Source organism: Eulemur rufifrons, chromosome 20 (genome assembly GCF_041146395.1).
Source record: "Eulemur rufifrons isolate Redbay chromosome 20, OSU_ERuf_1, whole genome shotgun sequence".
NCBI classification, from domain to species: domain Eukaryota; kingdom Metazoa; phylum Chordata; class Mammalia; order Primates; family Lemuridae; genus Eulemur; species Eulemur rufifrons.
This window is the reverse complement of record NC_091002.1, coordinates 11547371-11568110: the sequence shown is the minus strand read 5'-3', so window position 1 is coordinate 11568110 and position 20740 is coordinate 11547371. Positions and strand designations below refer to the sequence as shown.

Here is a 20740-nt window from a genome sequence, read left to right as displayed (position 1 = left end):
TAATTCTGTAATGCCAACTCTGACTTTTCCTTCTAATAGATGTGTAATCCCTATAATTGTGCCAACTCTTGCTAAATGTTACATAAATACAAAAAATGAACAAAAACTGAATTGCATTCATGAAATCCAGTTTTAAGCCCTGCTGGCCAAAAATTGTGTCACACTATCTACTAAGAGAGACGCAAATAAAAACAATTATTTATGTGTTGTTCCCACTAGTTCCTAATCCATGTGTTTTCTAGTAGGCAATTAATTTGCTTTATTTATAAGAAAAAGGGTTTCTGATCTGCATTACAGGTGACATGTACCAGAGAACCCCCCACCCCCACCCCAAATGCAAAGCAACAGTGCTCAGGGTCAAAGAAAATGAACTAGATTAATTTCCCACTATCATGTTAAAATCTAGAACCTGTGTGCAGATCCCTTGATCTTCCAGTTTGCCAGCAGCTGTGTGCTCCCTATCTGCAACACCAAATAGAAATACTGGGGTTGTGCTACCAGCCTCCTCCTTTCCAAAGGTCATGTAAGCTTTCCTGCACAGTCAGAGCTCTTGATACTAGACTACAGATTTAATATCTCAACATCTGCTTTACTAATTTTCCATTCTGGGCACGTGATGTTCTTTTTTTTATCACCCACAAGTATTACTGAATAAACATACGAAGAACTAACAAGACTGGTGGCAGAAAATTCCAGGAAATCAAAACAGAATCACACCCAAGGTTAAAAAAGAAGTTTTTACACAGTGTGCTCTCGTTTTATTGCTAAAATGGATTATTCTGCACAGGAACATGCGTAGTGTTTGTAAAGCGTCCTGCCCCAGCACAGAGACGCACGGCCGTGCGCCACCTACTGGAGCAACAAGAAGCTACAGGCATAAATAGAGGCGGAGAAGACTCCACAAAATCACCGGGGCACTTCGCACTTCGCCGTCAAGCCAGGCTTCGGAGACCTTTTCTATTTTCAGAGAGCACTTCTAGGAACTACATGCATGCACAAGAAAAGGGGAGGCCCCAGCCACAGCTAAATTATGCCTGGCCACGCGTACATGGGCAGGTGGTAACGGTTATCCTGCAGGTAGTTGAGGATGCCCTTCTCCACCAGGGGTTTGTAGATGGTTTCCTGGAAAACTCTTTTGAGGTACTTCCTGGGCTTCTCCGTCAGGTGTATTTCTCCATTTTCTATCTGATGGGCAAACTGTTCTATGGAAGGAAGGTCTTCCTCCTGTAAAACACAGTAAGAGGCCAGACACAGACGTGACTCGGTCTGCACAGTAACAGGGCAGTTTGGCTAAAATGGAAAAGATCGTGCTCGGCTCCCCCAGGATGGTAATTTTTTTCTAGCTTTTTAAGAATTATTTTTAATTGTTTCTTTAAACTGTTTTAAAAATTATTTTTAATCGTGTGGCAAAATATATATATCATTAAAATGTATGATTTTCACCGTGTTTAAGTGTACAGTTGAGTGGTATTAAGTCATTCGCATTGCTGTGCAACCGTCACCACCATCCCTCTCCAGAACTGTTTTCATCTTCCCAAGCGGAAACTCTGTCCCCATGAAACAGTAACTCTCCATCTCCCCCGCCTCGGGCCCTGGCAACCCCTATTCTACTGTCTGTCTCTGTCATTTTGACGACTCTAGCTGCCTCGTGCGCCTGGAATCGTACAGTATTTGTCTGTAACCGGCTTAGATCACTTAGCATGATGTCCTCAAGACTCACCAGGGATTTAGTAATTTCAAGCCCTTAATTTTCAGAGAAAAATTATCTGTAGATCACGTTTGTTTTAAAAATAAGAAAGGAAGGGATTAAACAGTTTTACTTGAAAACTCCTAGATAGTTTAGTTTACTTGGTTACAATCCCCAAGAAATAGGATTTTAAAACCTTAGAATAAATTCATAAGAAAGTCAAATTTCACTGATGTTTTTAAAGACAGGACTCAGAGTGAATAAAGTTATTTGAAGCTGAGAATCATAGGCTGTGCATATCTATAATATAGTAGAGATTTTCCCAACGTTTCATTATAGAAATTTTCAGACAGGGTGGTAAGTTGACAGAACTGTACAGTGAACACCTGCACACACACCCCATCTGGACTCTACAGTCAACATTTCACTGTATTTGCTTCCTCACCACATCTCTCCCCCTCCGTATAGGGTTGCTATAAAAAGCACTTTACCCAGGTTTGAGCTGTATGCTTTTTTAACGCTATGATCCTTGAACATCACCCTAAAGGAAGAGTCACGTGGACTTGTATATTTATTTTCACTTCCAATAATTCTTTTTATTATGAACAGAAAGAAAAAATGATTACTTGCAGGATTCTAATGGATCATTGATTTATTAATGGTAAGAACTTATAGATAGAAAAATAGATTTAAAGCTATATGGAGGCATAACGTAATTATCACTTTGTTATTTAAGCGAGACACGGATAGATGTCAGAGATTATACACCCAGCATTTGGCATAACAGTCAGTGGAGGTCCCAGGAATTCGGATTTAAAACAGCCCCACAAAGGCAGTGAGAGGGAAAAGCCAGCTGATGCCCAGAGCTATGTATTAGAGGTGATGAAAACTTTGAGTGCCACCAATGTGTCCGCATGGACATATTCTGCAATGTATAGGAGGTTTATTCTTTCTTCCTTAATTTTTCTGGAGAATTGTATCAAACCAAAATAAGACAATGAACTTAATAAAATTATAGAAGATTTTCGACTCATTGTATGATGCTGTTCTGACATTGGGGTAAGTAGTGTAAGATCACAAAATGGAAATTTTAAAGTTTATCCAAGGCAAGCACTGCTCTAGATTGTAAAGAGATTTTTGGACATTTGCTCTTGAAGTGTGACCTCTCACATGTGACCACCTCCTCTGTGTGACCACCTCCCTTCTCACAGTGTGACCACCTCTCCTCACACAGTGTGACCACCTCCCTTCTCACAGTGTGACCACCTCTCCTCACACAGTGTGACCAACTCCTCTCTCACCGTGTGACACCTCTCCTCACACAGAGTGACCACCTCCCCTCTCACAGTGTGACCACCTTCCCCTCACACAGTGTGACCACTTCCCCTCACACAGTGTGACCACCTTCCCTTCACACAGTGTGACCACTTCCCCTCACACAGTGTGACCACCTTCCCCTCACACAGTGTGACCACCTGCCCTCACAGTGTGGCCACTTCCCCTGGTGACCACCTCCCCTCACACAGTGCTCATCTGTGATCAACTTACCTCTCATAATACCACACATAATACGTGACTTTTTTTGTCTGGTTTCTTGGACTTAGCAAAATGTGTTATTTTTCATAATCTTCTGAAACTTCCTTTCTTAACTTATTTATTTTTAAATATTATTTAAATTGACCAATAATAATTTTGTATGTTTATGAGGTACAATGTGATGTCATGATACAAGTATACATTGTCAATGATTAAATCAGGCTCATTGACATATCTGACACCTCACATACTTACCATTTCTCTGTGGTGAGAACATTTAAAATCTACTCTTTTAGCAAATTTTAAATAGACATTATTACTAACTTTAGGCACCCATGCTGTGCAATAGGTCACCAACCTTGTTTCTCCTGTGAAACTGAAACTTTGTTCCCTTTGAACATTTCCCCTTTCTTTCCAGGCTCCCAAACCCCCACCCCCATGCCTTATTAACCACCATTCCACCATCTATTTTTATGAATTTGACTTTCATAGATTCCACTTGTAAATGTGATCATGCAGTATTTGTCTTTCTGTGTCTGGCTTATTTCATTTAGCGTAATTCCCTCCAGGTTCATCCATGTTATTGCAAATGACAGAATTTCCTTTTATAAGCTGAATGATATTCCATTGTGTATGTGCACCACATTTTCTTTATCATTTATCCGTCTATGGTATGGACACGTGGGTTGTTGCCACATCTTGGCTATTGTGAATAATGCTACAATAAACAGGGGAGTACAGACATCTCTTCGACATACTGATTTCAATTCCTTTGGCTATAAACCCACAAGTGGGATTGCCGGATTATATGGTAATTCTATTTTTAGTTTTGTAAGGAACCTCCATACTGTTTTCCAAAATGGCAGTATTAGTTTACATTTCCACCAACAGTGTACAAGCATTCCCTTTTGTCCACATCCTTGCCAACAGTTTTTATCTTTCATCTTTTGATAACAGCCATTTCCCAGATGTGAGGAGATAGCTCATTGTGGTTTTAATTTGTATTTCCCTGATGATTAAATGTTTTCTCTGTATTTATTGAAATGATCATATGGTTTTTGTCCTTCTAGCATAATGTTTTGAGGTTCATCTACTGTATTGTAGAATGTATTAGTACTTCACTTCTTTTCATGGCTGAATACTATTCCATCGTGTGCATAGACCACATTTGTTTATCCATTGCTCTGTTGGTGGACATTTGGGTTGTTTCCTTATGGATATTCTGAATAATGCTTATTCGAACATCCATATACAAGTGGTCATTTTGAATACCTGTTTGAACTCTTTTGAATATATACCTGGGAGTCCAATTGTTGGGTCATACATAACTTTTAAGGTGTCATCAGACTATTTCCCATAGCAGTTACACAATTTTACATTCCATCAGCAATGCAAGGGTTGCAGTTTTTTCACATCCTCACCAACATTTATTCCTTCCACCCTCTTTTTAGATTTTAGCCATCCTAGTGGGTGTGAAGTGGTATCTCACTGTGGTTCTGATTTGCATTTCCCTAATAATTAGTGATGCTGAGCATCTTTTCCTGTAAACAGGTTTATTTCTGGACCCTCTGTTTTATTGCATTGATCTACATATCTATCCTTATGCAAATACCACACTGTCCTGGTTTGAAATCGGAAAATGTTGATTCCTTCAATTTTGATCTTTCCCTCACCTCTACCCGCCCTAAGATATTTTTGGCTATTTGGAGTTCCTTGCATTTGCATATGAACTTAGGATTTGTATTTCTGTAAAAAATGCCCCTAGGATTTTGAAAAGATTACACTGAATCTGTAGATGGTTTGAGGCGGTATTGCCATCTTGGCAATACGAAGTCTTCAAATCCATGAATATAGATGTCTTTCCATTTATTTAGATTATCTTCAATTTCTTTCAGAATGTTTTGTAGTTTTCAGTGTACAAGTCTTGCACCACTTTGGATAAATTCATTCCCAAGTATTCATTTTGATGCTATTATAACTTTTCCTTAATTTCATTTTCAGATGATTCATTACTAATGTAAACAACTGATTATTGTGTGCTGATCTTGTATTCTGCAACTTACTTGACTTCACTTATTAGCTCTGATAGTTATTCTGTGGATTTTTTAGGATCACATCATCTGAGAATACAGATAGTTTTACTTCTTCATTTCCAATGTGGATACCTTTATTTCTTTTTCTTGTCTGATTGCTCTGGCTAGAACTTCCAGTGCCATATGGAATATAAGTGGTGAAAGCAGGCATCTTTGTCTTATTCCAGATCTCAGGGATAAGATTTCAGCGTTCAGTCATTCACCACGGAGTGTGATGTTGCTGTGAGTTTTTGTTAAATACCGTTTATCAGATTGCGGACGTTCCCTTCTATTAATAGGTTTTTCTTAGTGTTTTTACCATGAAAGTGTGTTTGATTTTGTCAAATGCTTGTTCTGCATCAGTTGAGATGATAGTGTTTTCCAAACTCTTTGTTCTATTAAAGTAGTATACTACATTGATTCATTTTCATATGCTGAGCCACCCTTACATTCCTGGAGTAAATCCCACTTGGTTATGGTGTACAATTCTTTTAATATGCTGCTGTATTTGGTCTGCTAATATTCTGCTGAAGATTTTTGCATCTAAATCCACAAGGGATATTGGTCTATATTTTTCTTTTCTTGTAGTGTGTTTGTCTGGCTTTGGTATCAGGATAATGCTGGCCTCATAGAATGGTTCCCTTTTTTTTTTTTGGAAGAGTTCAAGAGGATTGGTGTTAATCTTCTTTAAATGTTTGGTAGAATTCATTAGTGAAGCTATCTGGTCGTGGGCTTTTCTTTTTGAGGAGGTTTTTGATTACTGAGTCAATATCTTTACTTGTTATAGGTCTGTTGAGATTTTCTATTTCTTCCTGAGTCAGTTTTTGTTTGTTTCTAGGAAAGTGTCCATTTCATCTAGGTTAGCTAATTGGCTGGCATACACTTGTTCATTGTATTCTCTTATAATCCCTTTTTATTTGTGTAAGGTTGGTAGTAATGTCCCGACTTCCATTTGAGATTTTAATAATTTGAGTCTTTTCTTCTTAGTCTAGCTAATGTTTGTCAATTTTGTTGATCTTTTCAAAGAACTAACTTTTGTTTTCATTGATTTTCTTTATTTTTCTATTCTCCATTTCATTTATTTCTGCTCTAATCTGTGTTATTTCCTTCCTACTGCTGGCATCTGGGTTTAGTTTGGTTTTCTTTTTCTAGTTCCTTAAGGTATAAAATTAGGTTATTTTTTTTTAAATTAGGTTATTGATTTGAGATAATTTTTATGTAGGCATTTATAGCTATAAATTCTCCTCTGAAAATTGCTTTCTTTGCATCCCATAAATTTTTGTGTGTTGTATTTTAGTTTTCGTTCTTCTCTAAGTATTTCAAATAAGCCTTCTGATTTCTTCTTTGACCCACTGTTTGTTTAAGAGTGTGTTAATTTCCGTAAATTTGTGAGTTTTCCAATTTTCTTTCTGTTATGGATTTCCAGCTTCATTCCATTGTGGTTGGAGAATATACTTTGTCTGACTTAAGTCTTTTAAAATTTATTGACACTTGTTTTGTGGCCTAACATGTGGCATATCCTGGAGAATGTTCCATGTGCATTTGAGAAGAACATACATTCTACTGTTGAGTGTAGTATTCTGTACATGTTTGTTAGGTCCAATTGGTTTACAGTGGGGTTGAAATCCTCTATTTCCTTATTTATCTTCTATCTGGTTGTTCTGTCCATTATTGAAAGTGGGACATTGAAATCACCAATTATCATTTTAGGACTATCTATTTCTTTCTTCAATTCTGTCAGCTTTGTTTCATATATTTTGGTGTTCTGTTGTTAAATGAGTATATGTTTATAACGGTTACATCTTTCTTAAACAATTTTGAAGGATCATTTTGACTACACAAAATTTTACCTTGGTCAGTGACTCTTTGGCTTGTACAATGCAGTGCCAGTGCATTTATAATCTGCCCCTTTCTTTACTTTCCCAAAAGGATTTGAGATATCTTATAATGAGCTTTTAAAAAAATAAATATATACATTTGAGATGATTTCTAATAACAGTCATAGATAATAGTCTTTTATTCTTTTCTTCATGTGTGGAGGGAAAGGAAAATTGATATACTGAACTCTAGGATATCACAGTTAATGGGATTGAACTTCTGTACTTCCCTGAAGGCAAGGTAGAAAGTGAAACAAAATGAATTACATCATTTCAATATCTGAGAAAAGGAATTACTGTTATTTTTTATGCAGGCTGTCCATTTTATTTGCCTATTACCAGACTCTTGAATCAAATTCCTGCATGTCTGTTTATATGGCCATCACTTCCACTGTCAGCCTGTCTCTGTCACCGCCATTGTTGCTGGTGGTGACGGCACTCACTGAGCCATTCTTCTGTGCCATGTGCTCACACACATCGCCTCTGCCGCTCCTCCCACAGCCCTCTGAGGGGGAAACAGCTGGCCCTTGTTCCACAGGCATCAGAGGATCTGCCCGAGGCCACACTGAGTGGTCCCACTGAGCTAGCACACACATCACTCTGTGCACCGCCTCTCCCTGAGGCCTTTCCCGTTTGACAAATGGAAATGCTGAAAACAGAACAATCCCCTGTGGAGATTTTTCTTCCAGAGATTTTGCTTTCTGGAAATCTAGAAAACCCACAAGAATGGTTGGGGAGTCCTTAGTGTGTCTTTGGCAAATGTCCGTGGCTACTTCTGGTCTACTGACTGAGCCTGCTGTTCACACTTGAGTTTATTCATAGCAAACTGGTCCACAGCAAATGTCAGGTCAGGGATAAAAGTTTGAGGGTGTGTCAGTGAGCACCAGGAACATGAAGGATGCCACTGGGCTTGATAGTTTACTTGAAAAGGTGAAGGGAAATCTTCCCTTTTAAGCCTGATGCCTAAAACCCCTTGGCTCCCTGCAAAATGTGGACCTCTGGTTAAGAAAGATCCAAAAGCCAGCACGGTGGCTTACGCCTGTAGTCCTACCAACTCGGGAGGCTGAGGTGGGAGGAGAGCTTAAGCCCAGGCATTCATGATCAGCCCAGGCAACATAGCAAGACCCCATCTCTAAAAAAAAAAAATAATAAAAAAATATAAAGATTTAGTCATGGAGTTTTGATGGGATCACTAGAAAACAAATCTTTACCACTGGGGCAGTAGGAAACGTGCAGATTACATTCTGGAAGGAAGGGAGGTGTCTGAGGAGTTGAGCAGAGTTCAGTAAGCACCAGGCTCACAACTCAGGTTCAGATTTCAGCCTGAGGTGACCTCGCTGCAGACCCAGGATGAAGTGCAGGGACCTGTTTGACCTGGAGCATCTTTAACGTCTATCTGCATTTCTACACGAATGGCTTTCACAGCATCTGACCTTGGCATCTAGACATCATGCTCTCTACTTCCCTCATTTGCATTTACCTGCCTGGGTCCTAAAGACATTTCAGTTTGGTTTAAACTTTCAACCTATGCTTCCCAATCTGAACCTACTTCCTATTAGTAAATTATTCACATTTCCCAGTGGGACCCGAGGAGTAAAACTGCTGGCAATGAGAAGAAAGTTCTGGGACAAGCAGTTGGGCCCCAGATGGACTATGATCTCAGCCTTGGGGTGAGAGACCCTTGAGTTTGAAGCTTGCTGGCCACTGGCTAGCTGTGTCAACATGGAGGATTATTTAAAATCTCTAAGCTTCGGCTTCTTCACTGGTAAAATCGAGATGATAACACCAGTACCCCATCAACTCCGAGGGTTCTTGTCGTGACTCAGAGAGGTGGCCCATGCTGCCTGCTAGAATGCAGTGGGCACTTGGTCTGTGATCTCCAGCTGTGCAGTCCAATAAGGTAGCTTACACCATGGGAACCTGCAAGGCTGGTGGGTGTTCTCAAGTGGGAGTGGCAATGGAGACGTAGGAATTGCCCGTTAGATGGCAAAACGATGTAGAAACTGACCCAGGCCCCAGCCCTTGTCTGCACAAAGCAAAGTCTAGGATGGATATTCGACCACTCTCTGAGCACGGGTGTTAACTTTCCACAACTCTGCTAAGGACTCTAGTATTGAAAGACCTAACTTACTCTGAAGTTTCACAAATACTTCCGCTATTTATATACATTGCAGAGTCAAATTTCTTGCTGAGTTTGGAGCCTTTAGAATATGTAGACTAACTTCCAGTTAATACTGTATCACTTTGAGAAAGACGTTTCAATTACAAAATGGGTGCATTATGACATCTGGATGACTTCTCTTTACATCTTTAAAACAACACACACATGAATGCTCAGCAAATGGCTGGCAAATACAGACAGAAACTAAAGGAATGCAATCTTCATGCGTTAGGGCAAGTAATGTAACCCATATCCAGTTATCAGCCAACACTCTTAGCTGATAATAAAAATACAGTTACATGTAAAAAGAGAAAAGAAATTTGCCCTCCATAAAAGGATTTAAATAAAATCACTTTCCCTGAAATATCACTGTCTATGCTTACGTACTCCGTAGTTTGTTTATATGAAATATAGTTGGTTTAAAAAGCAAAACCATAAAATGGGAATGTAGGAAAAAGTCCAAATGATCAACAACTATCAACTGCTTAAAATTTGCAAGGAATGATCCTCATATCCATTAATCACTCTTACCTTCTTGGAGACTAAGATTTGGCGTAACTCTTTCCTGAGATCAATAAAACGATCGTGGAAGAGGGCCATGCACCACGACTCTGTGAAGTAGCTAGTGAGGAAAGAAGAGATTCAGTGAGCTAGCAACCCTCTCATTACCACTAATAAAGTATTTACCTGCTTTTTTGCCTTTATAAATTACAGTTCTGGCCCCATTGCAATCGTTTGCTCATAAAATGCCTTGTGGAACAGCCTGGCCAATCAATTCTTTAAATGGATGTTCCTGCTGGAAGGCCAGGTTCCGTAATTACGTTTAAAGTGGTTTAATTCAGAGCTGGGGCAAGACCCAGTGAAGAATCCTGATTTTATCAGAATTTAAAAGCCTGAAGACTTGTAAAGAACGGTGTCTCCATTATCTGCCCTCGTTTGAGAAAAACAGATTGCAAGATTAACTGAACTGCTGCATAAACAAATTAAATTTGGGTAGACAATAACACAAATGTTGTTCATCATTAAGGTTTCTGGATTAATAATGACCAGAAAAACAGGCTGCCGCGGTGTTGCAACATGGTCTTCGCACAGTTGGGCTGAGGCTTAATTGAATCTCTTGTCGGGGAGCCACTCTTTTGGTGTTTATATTTGCCTAACTTTTCACTGAAAACTGAATAAATGCTTTGTTACAGGGAGGACAGTACGGCTATCTTTTATTTGCAGGTGGTCACTAAAAATGTGATGGACTCTTGGAATAACAAGAACATTTATTGGTATTTTAACTCTTCCTTTATTTTAATGCTAAATGGTCTTGGAACAGGAAACTCAACTTCTACAGGGTCAGAGCCATGATGATTATGTGGGCTTTGCTCTCCTCTGCTTGTGAGTTTGCTGTTGCTGTGATTGTTAATAGACGTCATGTGTGTGCACAGATGAAGAAAAAGCTGGTGCCCTGTGTCGATGAGCACCTTCTGTTTTCCAAGACATAAAAGTCAGTTCTGAGGGATGGAATTGGAGAGCGAGGGCTGCGGAGGCACTAGAAGACACGATGACAAGGGTCTGCATTAGGGTCAGCATGGCACTCAGCTGTATCAGTGCCGCCTATCACCTACTCACTTGCCCAGAACAGGACATAAATTCCTGCTGAATTGCCTACTTTGTTGTTCAGTTCATACATCTCTCCAAGTATTAACATACTGTCTTTTCTCAATATTTTTTTTTTTGAGGCAGAGTCTTGCTTTGTTGCCCGGGCTAGAGTGAGTGCCGTGGCATCAGCCTAGCTCACAGCAACCTCAAACTCCTGGGCTTAAGCGATCCTACTGCCTCAGCCTCCCGAGTAGCTGGGACTACAGGTATGCACCACAATGCCCGGCTAATTTTTTCTACATATATTTTAGTTGGCCAGATAATTTCTTTCTATTTTTAGTAAAGACAGGGTCTCGCTCTTGCTCAGGCTGGTCTCGAACTCCTGACCTCGAGTGATCCACCCGCCTCGGCCTACCAGAGTGCTAGGATTACAGGCCTGAGCCACCGCGCCCGGCCTGTCTTTTCTCAATTGCTGAAATCCCCCATGTTTGTTTCCACGGTACCATCAGAAGTTCCCACCCTCTTGGCTTGGGGGTCTACAGCCACATCTGTCCAGGTGTCACGGCCTCTTTATCTCTGCCTTCCTCTCCTCCAGCCCAGCCCTGTTCCAGCGACCCAGGTGCTGTTCCGAGTCTTCCCTGCCTTCCCTTCCCTTCCCTTGCTTTTACAACTCTGCCTCTGTGGTGCCCATTGGTGACCCTTCATTGTCTGCTGCAGAGAGGGCGCTCTGGGGACACCCCACTTCCCTTAGGAATACCCGGCTGATGCTCCTGAGCCCTGGCCACTATCCAAGTGCCGACATTCCCACAGCTTCTGCCATATGGAAGAGTTTTGCTGCTCTAAAAAATCCTCTGTGCTCCGCCCATTCACTGCTGCCTCCTTCCTGCCCTCTGAACTTCTGGCAAATTAACGTTTATTGGAGAAAATGGGGGCTGTGTGACAATTTTTATAAAATACTTTAAAAATCCTATAGTGTCCAGTATTTATTTCAAAAGTAGTGTTCTCCCAATAACAAAACACTACGGACAGCAAACTTGCCAGCAGCTTCTAAAATGAATGGACGCGTGGCATGAGGCTGTGGGCTCGGGGTCCCCACAGTGGCTGGTCCAGGGCTGGGCCTCAGGGCCAAGCTCCCGGGGGAGACCTGCACGGTGAGGGCAAAGATCAGACTCAGGTGCTTCCCCCCGTCCAAGGAAAGCTTCAGCACCAGCCACAGCCACCCTGTGAAGGCGGGTGAAAGGGGGTTAGGGTGGCTCACTGGGTCTACCCGCCCCCGACATGGAATGGCCTCCAGGCCTCAGTTTCCTTCTCTGTAGAAAGGAGAGGAGCATCCCGAGTACTTGCAAAGCTGGGGGGCAGGTTTGTGTATTAACGGCTGCTGAGAGCTACGGCATCATCAGCATTACTGATAAGCTTTTGGGAAATTTATTAATATATTTCCATTCATGATATTATAAATTTAAAAAATAAAAGAATATTGACTTCTTTTCCAAATCATATTTAAAAAAGAGAAGATTAATAAAGGAGCCACTAAGTAACCTGCGTAGCTGGTTGTCTAGAAATCTTCCGGAGAGAGGGTCGGGCGGGAACCCAGAGACCCGCAAACCGAGAGGGCGGGAACTTCCGGCGGTGCCGTGAAGACAAGCATGGGGAGTTTCAAAAGTTGAGGAAAGACAGCGTGTTAATAGTTGCTTTTTAAGTGGCTGTGTGCATTGGGGCATTAGTACCACCAAAACCGTGTCTACACAGCTGTGAGGAAAAAGTCACCTGAAGTCTCCAGGACCTAAACAGAGGACACTGCTATCTCTGTTCACTTTGCCAATGGCTGGCCTGGTTTATTTGGGAGGACTTAAATTCTCCATCACTTTTGCAAATAATACACTTTTCTAGGAAGCCCCAGGAGATGTTGACTTGTGGAAGTGAATTAACCATTCCTGGTCGATATGGTCCAATCATTAAGCAATTGATTAGACTTCTCCGGAGCTCACTCTCATCTGGCCACCGAGGCTGCTGTATTGACAAACTCAGACAAACCGGGTGGGGATCTGAAAAGCAGTCCGGCCATTGGCCAGGCTGGAGGCTGGGAAAGGCAGCTCCGCACACGCACTGCAAGCAGCTATGGGGACAAGCACCACACGTCCACGGGGAAAGAGCGGTGGGTAGAGGGTGTCCAGTAAAGGCCTGGATCTTAACCCCAAGGCCAAGGCTGGTCTGACGGAGCAGCGGGCAAGGAGCTCTGCAGGAGCAAGGCTGCCTCTCACGGCACCGACACGCTCGGCTGCGAGCGGCTGAACTGTGCAACCGTTAGCAAAAAGGAGGTGCGCGGGCAGAGAAGAAATGCATTACTTTTTCCAAGATTCTTTTTTTTTTTTTTTTTAATGAAAGCATTCTAATTTTCTCTTGGTGTGATAATAGCCAGTTTTTGCTTTTAGAGCTGTTAAGAGGATTCCACATCTGCCACTCACACCTGCACAGAGTTCTGCTCAGAGCCGCCTTTTGTCCAGGTGGGGAATGCAACTAGGGTGGTCCGTAGGCTTCCTTAGAGAACGATGCTCTCATTTGTGCGTGAACTTTCCGTGACAGACGCCACCCTAGATTCATGGCAGAGCGTAGACAGTTCTCTTCCTGAGGTGCCTGGCCACAGGGCATGCTCAGTAATGAGTCTCAACCTTATGATCCCACGGGATAGAGCACGGCTGCCAGGGTTCTTCTCTTGTCTGTGCCACCTTTACATGCGACACACAGAAGGTGGGCAGTGACAAATATCATGGTAGCAAATAGACACCCTGAGGCCAGGTATGACCTACGAACATGTTCATTCTGGCCTGAGCAACGTTTGGAATTTGCATTTCAGGCCTTTCTTTGAAAAACCAGATGAGGCAATGCTGGGTCCTTGTTGCTGTGTGGCAGCAGTCGGCCCAGTTGCGAGAGATGCCCTCTGTGGTTCATCCTTGTCATCCCACCAGCCTGGCCGGTGTCGCTCATCCGTACCAGCTATGGCAGGCGTCTGGGGGTGCCAAGCCTGGCTGAGAAGTTTGGGTGAGATGGAGGCAGGTGTGTGTAAACACGTCTCTGAAGCCACTCTGCCATGTCTTCTTCCCTTGCTGGTCCATGTGCTGAAGACACCAGAGCGATGTCCTATCTTCCTTGCTTCGTCTTCCCGCCCACCCACCCATCCGTCCTAACAGGTGTGATGAGGCCTTTCCAACCCTGCTTATTTCCAACACCCACTTCCCTCTGGCCCTCTGTCCTGTGCTGCCTCACTCCACCCCTCAACTCATTCCTTCCTGGTGCTCCCATGAAGACCTTGTCTCCTGTCTCTTCTCTGACCCAGGTGTCATCCAGAGCTTCTGACTTCACGGCTGCAAAGTGGCAAGGAAGGGAAGACCTAGGGAGCCATCCTTTCTCATTAATCAGTTACAGCCATTATGTCTATGTCAGACACTGTGTTGGGCACTGAGGGTACTGTGGTGAAGGGGAGTCCCTGTCCCCAAAAGTGCACATGGCGGGGTGCAGGTGGCACAGCGTGGAAGGACTGCAGGGGGTACACTCCAGGGAGGTCCAAGGCTACAGCATGGCCCAGCCAGGAATGAAACTGTGGCCCTCTTGACCTCAGTTCTTTGTCCTTTCTGTAGCTGCATTTCTAGGTCTGCCTCTCTTGGGCTAGTGTTTGCCAAACTTCAGTCACTTGGGAACCCATCTTTTTTGTGTGTGACTACATTACTGATTACTTCCAAAATTTTCTTTACATTGATTTACCTTTTTTTAAACTGAAATAATTACTTTTGCCTCATCCTAAGCAATAATATCTATGAAATTACAGGTTTGATGTGCTTGTTATATTTTTTCTGATTCTTTTTAAAATTAATTCATAATCAATAAGACGTGTGGTTGTGCTAAGTTACCTTGCATACCACCTGGCGGATGCTTACTACTCTCTGGGACACGTGATTTTCTGTCACAGCTTGATGCTGGAGGCACTGTTCTGTTCACCTGGGGACACAAACCTACAGACACTGTTGTAAATAATTTCTGTGCATTATCTCATTTCTTCCTAATTCTAATCCTCCAAAGTGGGACTTGCATTTTACAGCTGAAGAAATAGTTCAGAGAGGTTAAATGATTTTCCCAAGGTCACACAGCTAGGAAGTGGCTGAACTGAGTCTTACCCGTAATTCTGCATGACCCCTGCTGTTCAGATAACTGCACAACCACATCTCATTTGCTTATGCTCATTCCCAAGTCTTTCTAGCAACTTGCTTAATCAACCCAGTTTCCTTGGTATCTCCTATATCAGCTAGGATAAGGTTTGATTGTAATTACAGAAAATTTCAAAGTAACTGTGCCTTTAAAAAAGGCAGAGGGGCCGGGCGCAGTGGCTCACGCCTGTAATCCTTGCACTCTGGGAGGCCGAGGTGGGTGGATAGTTTGAGCTCTGGAGTTCGAGACCAGCCTGAGCAAGAGCGAGACCTCATCGCTACTAAAAAAAATAGAAAGAAATTATCTTGACAACTAAAAAATATATATAGAAAAAAATAGCCAGGCATGATGGCGCATGCCTGTAGTCCCAGCTACTCGAGAAGCTGAGGCAGAAGGATTGCTTGAGCCCAGGAGTTTGAGGTTGCTGTGAGCTAGGCTGATGCCATGGCACTCTAGCCAGGGTGACAGAGCAAGACTCTGTCTCAAAAAAAAAAAAAAAAAAAAAGGCCGAGGCATACTTTTTTTATGTGAAGAAAGTCTAGATGGGTAGTCTGGGGCTGGCATGATGTATCCATGGACATCAGAGCATAGCACCATTCACAGGGGCTTTGGCTTCATGACACAAAATGACTGCTGAACTCCAGTCATCACACACATGTTCTGGGGTGGAGATAGGGAAAAAGAGGGCCCTTCCATTCTCCTCTAAGGAAAATTCCTAGAAGTTTCACAAAGCACTTCTATTTCATTCTTACTGGCCAACATTTGGTCATGTGGCTTTGTTAGCTGCTGGGGGTGGCACATGGGGGAGGCTGGGAATCACCGTCATTTATTTTGGGTATTATATACTGTCCTATAAATCAGAATTCTGTCTCTGAAGAGGAAAGAGAGAATGGATGTTGTGTCTGCTGGGATACCCAATAGAATCTATAGCATCTACTTTTGTAATAATGAAAATCTTTTCTTAAACTTAAGTTTATGAAAATTGGGAGTGATAGACATGTTGTATTAGTTTTTAGTGGAAGTTCCCAGAGCTAGAACATGTCTATCACTCTAGATTCCAATCTGTCCCAAAATTAAATATTTTGGGGGGAAAAAAAACCCATACAATATTTTCCATAGGTAACTACCTCCTCCAAGCTGGTGAGACAGTCTCAGTGTCCTCAGAGTTCTCTATGTCCCCATCTGTCCTGACTTGGCTTAAATGCAGAGAATAGGGAGCAATTTTTGTTCACACTGTAAGATTGTGTTATGGTCAATTTATTTTGCCCATAAAGTGGATTTGTGCGTTGCAATAAAAGTTTCAAAAATAAGAATAGAACAAATAAATATTTACAGTTAACCCTAGGTTTGCTTGGAAATTAAACCCCACGTTTCCAGGCTGGTAGAGTTTATTCATGGATGCCATATTTTACACGAGCAGACATAACCCTGATGCCCTGTGACAAAAAACTCTAAAGACCAAAATGGAAGTTTGATCGTAAATATTTTTTTGAGTTCAACCTAAGATTGCCAGAATGTGTACCTAGTCTTTTTTTTTTTATTGTTATTATTGCTTTGAGGTAAATCTAGAAAGGTTAAGATTAATGATTTTGAAAGCAAAACTAACTAATTGTTTGATAACCAGTTTTAATTTTCACCCGCCAAGGTGGATATCACAGAAAAACAAGTATCTTCAGACTATGATTTGGCTACAGTTTCATGGTCACAACCTAGACTGGAGTTGGATGTTCACTCCTGTCCAGAAACAGCTTATGATCCATTGACAGTAAGACCAGAATTCTAATCTTTGGCAGAAATCAGCTATGTTCTGAATGGCTTGTAAAAATCTTCTCTCTTAAGGCTACAGAAGGGGATTTTGGCTAATTACCCTGGTTTACCTGGGAGCTCAGAAGCTAACGTTTCTTAAAACCAGGGGTCCCACCTGCGCTGGGACCCCAGACTGGCTGTCCTGGTGCTGGGAGGCACTGTTTTGCAGATCTTTTTCTGCTCCGGATATGCGGGCTGCTGTCTGTTGGAGGCCATGGGAGCTGGCATGATTTGTTAAACATGTGTCTGTGAGCCGAACACACCCAGAGCTGTCTCTGACGGACATCCCCCTGCCGAGGGAGGGAGGGTGTGCTCTTTCGCAAGCACAAGTTTTGCTTCAGGTTCCTCAGTGTCTGTAAGGACATGGAATCCCAACCTTCTGTGCCTTTATCAGAGCACATTTCTTGGGGACCACAAACTCCCTGCCACTCTTGCAACCAGAGTCTTAGTTTTCAGAAATAATATTCTTGCAGAATTATCTAAAAAATGTGTCTGCCGTCCAATTGTTTTTCTGAATCCCCGACACTCCAGACCAGGAAAAGCTGCGCTTCATCTTAGAAGATGGAACACATTGACTCGTGAACCTTATGAACCTAGCCACTGACTTCTTGCTTTGACCTCTAGGGAGCTCAGTGCCACGTGTGTGGGCCGACGTACCGATCCATTCTCACCGTGTAAATTTACTAACCAAAGACCATTCTGGAGGACAGGTCTCTCCACCTCAGCTCCGCTCCTGTCCTGGCCTTAGTTTCCCATTTACTCATGTTCTTTTTCTTTTTCTCCCAGTTCTGCCACTTGTCAGCCTGTGTAACCTTGGGCTAGGAAGCTTTAACCTCTTCCAGGCTCTGTCTTCTTAGCTGTAAAATGGGGATAATGATGGTCCTTCTTCCAAGGAGTTTCTAGCAGAATTCAAGGAGACACTCCAGGTAAAAGATCTGGCTTTACACCTGGCGCCAGGGAAAAGCTCCATATAAACTATTGTTATTGCTGTTGTTCTTACTTACCCGACTGCCTGTGTTTGTGTAAGCTGCTTCAAATCCTTTCTGGTTTGAATTACAAACTAAATAAATTATTAAAATAAGCAGTTTTTGTTTGCTGTTTAATTGAAAGGAAGTCTTTGGCGTAAGTGCAATTTTTCTCCTCCAGGACTGCTTTTCCCCCCTTCAAGGGTGTCTGCATAAGTTAATTTACCTGCAGTTTTATAGATCAACAAAGGTAAGAGGGACATCATAACAAGCCTTCATGAAGTTTTGTCCTGCACGAAAGAGTTCTCTGGAAATAAATAAAAATGACACAGAAATCGTTAAATTGAGGCCATGATTATTATTTTTTTTTTTTGTCTGAAAGTTAAATACAAACTCTCCAAATGGAGTTCTTTCCTTGCTTTTCTGTCTGCTTTGTTGGGTGATCTGATTAAATTCAAATGGTCGAATCAGCTGTTCAGAGGGTACTAAGACGGCAGTGGGGAAGAAGGACCAGGGTCAAGGTCCAGGCGTTCCAAAGCCCAGTCGGGCCAGTTTTCTTCTGATCTGTTTGAGTTTTGATCTGATTTGCCAGAGCAAAGCAGTTTTCTTACAGATATAGCATGTCGTTTATTTTGTTTCTGTGAGTTTACCAGCGTGCATAGTCAAAGCGCACTCATCGTGCTGTCTGCCCACACAGCTGGCCGTGCTGGGACACTGGGTTTGGGGTCCCGTGCTGCAACGCCCGCAGTCAGAACAGGACTTGAGGTTTCGCTGTACGTGTCTTCCCTTTTATTCCATCTGCAGTATTTCTTTGCACATCGCTGGTTTATTAGGGGCTGCATTAATTGAATTTGTACAATAAATCTAGTGCTCTGGAAGTTGTCCAGCTATTTACATTGATTTGTTATATAAGTTCAGGACTAATAGAATGAGCCGAGGTTAGCATTTAATTCTGGAGATAAAGGGAAGCTCTTAGTGCTTCAGCCTCCCTTCCTGTGTTCCTCCCCTCTTAGCTGGCTTCTGTCTTCAGAGAAAGCACAACCATTTTCCTTTAATTAGGCTGCAGAGAGCCCAGGCTAGCATTAGGCCACGCGGCCACTCAGCCTCGCTCACGGTCATGCCCATTTCCTATCTATTTTCTGCAGGAAAAGAAAAAAGTGTCTACATGCACATACACATAAACCCCCAAGAGTCCTAGGGGGACAAAGGAGCCAGGTGGAATTACCTTTTGTGAGGCTGAGGCTGCCAGAAGCAGCAAACCCCATTAAGATATTTGACAGCTTTATTATTCTTTTGGTTAAATTAGTTGCTTTTTAAATTTTAAAAAAGTGGTTAGTAGAATTATCATTTACCAGTGCAGAATAGACACACTATGTTTAATACATGCTTAAATGATTCCCTTATGACAGGCTTTTCTAATTAATGTGTTCATATTTTTACCGAAGCTTTTACAGAGACAATGAGAAACTACAAACTGTTTCTTTACTTTTTTCGTTACTCTTACGGTTTTGGGTTTGTAGTTTCCAAAGATCAAGTATGAAAATTTAACTGTCCTATTCATAGTTCTTACCTCCCCAAAACACAATAAATGAGGGTAATGGATTTTAACCCATGAAATAGCATAAGGCTCTGTAAGTCTACACTGATGTAAATAAAGGAATAAGCAAATACATGGAGGAGAAGGAACACTTCTTCCTTGCAGCAGAATGCTGCGGGATAAATTTTGAATGAATGATGGGATTAGAAAAATCACCATTTGGCAGACAACACAGCAATAATTGTTTCAGGCAAGAGCTGTCAATGGACGTTAAAATCAGTGGGAAAAAAATGAGAAGTATTTACATGGTCTCCAGGGGAGGGGCCCGCAGCCTCCACTCCAGCCAAGTGACCCTCGCTCACAGCACTAGTGGAAGGACCACTTGGCCTCGTGGACCTCCTGACATGACGCACTGGGGAGGACACAGTGTCACTCCTGTGGTTCCTGCCAAAGTGCATAACCTGAAAGGAATCAGGAGGAAACAGTGGACAAAGACCAGCAGGTGAAACGACGCCAGGTTTGTTTAGCTCAATGCAGCAGGAAGAGCGAGGCACCAGGGGGTGTCTTGAGAGGAAGGAGTTGAGAGAGGCTTATTACAGGACTGGGGCTTGTGCCCAACCCTCACACTTGTTAGATCTTGTCTTTTAGATAACAGCCAACCTATCAGTGTGAGGTGACATCTCATTGTGGTTTTGATTTGCGTTTCCCTGATGGGTAGGGATGTTGAACACCTTTCTGTATATTATGCCTGCTGGCCATTTATAAGTCTTTTTCAGAAAAATTGTCTATTCGGGTCCTTTGTCTATTTTTTAATTGGGTTATTTTGGGATTTTTTTGCTACTGAGTTAATCTGAATTCTTTCTATATTTTGGATATTAACCCCTTATTAGATAGATGGTGTGCAAATATTTTCTCCCATTTCATAGACTGTCTTTTTGTTTTGTTGAAATTGTTTCCTTTGCTGTGCAGAAGTTTTTTTAAGTTGATATAGATCTACGTGTTTATTTTTGCTTCTCTTGAACGTGCTTTTGTTGTCAAATCCAAAAAGTCATTGCCAAGACCAGTGTCAAGGGACTTTTTACCTCTGTTTTCTTCTGTGAGTTTTGTGATTTCAGTTCTTACATTTAAGTCTTTAATCTATTTTGAGTTACTTTTTGGGTATTGTGTAATATAGGGTCCAATTTCATTCTTTTGCATGTAGATATCTAGTTTTCCCAACACAATTTATTGAAGAGACTATCTTTTCCCCATTGTGTATTCTTGGTGCACTTGTCAGATATTAAAGTTGATTGTATATGTTTAGATTTATTTC

The 20740-nt window shown here is 42.0% G+C and overlaps 1 protein-coding gene across 1 annotated transcript in view; it reads right to left on the bottom strand.

The window, feature by feature from the left end:
• Positions 1-1023: 1023 nt before the first annotated feature.
• Positions 1024-20740, bottom strand: part of CFAP61 (cilia and flagella associated protein 61) — a 254315-nt gene continuing 234598 nt past the window's right edge. The window contains exons 25-26 of the mRNA XM_069496104.1: positions 9865-9955; positions 1024-1224 (exon numbers count right to left, since the gene is read on the bottom strand). Coding sequence (XP_069352205.1) covers positions 1024-1224; positions 9865-9955 — 292 coding nt within the window. The remainder of the gene's footprint in view (positions 1225-9864; positions 9956-20740) is intronic.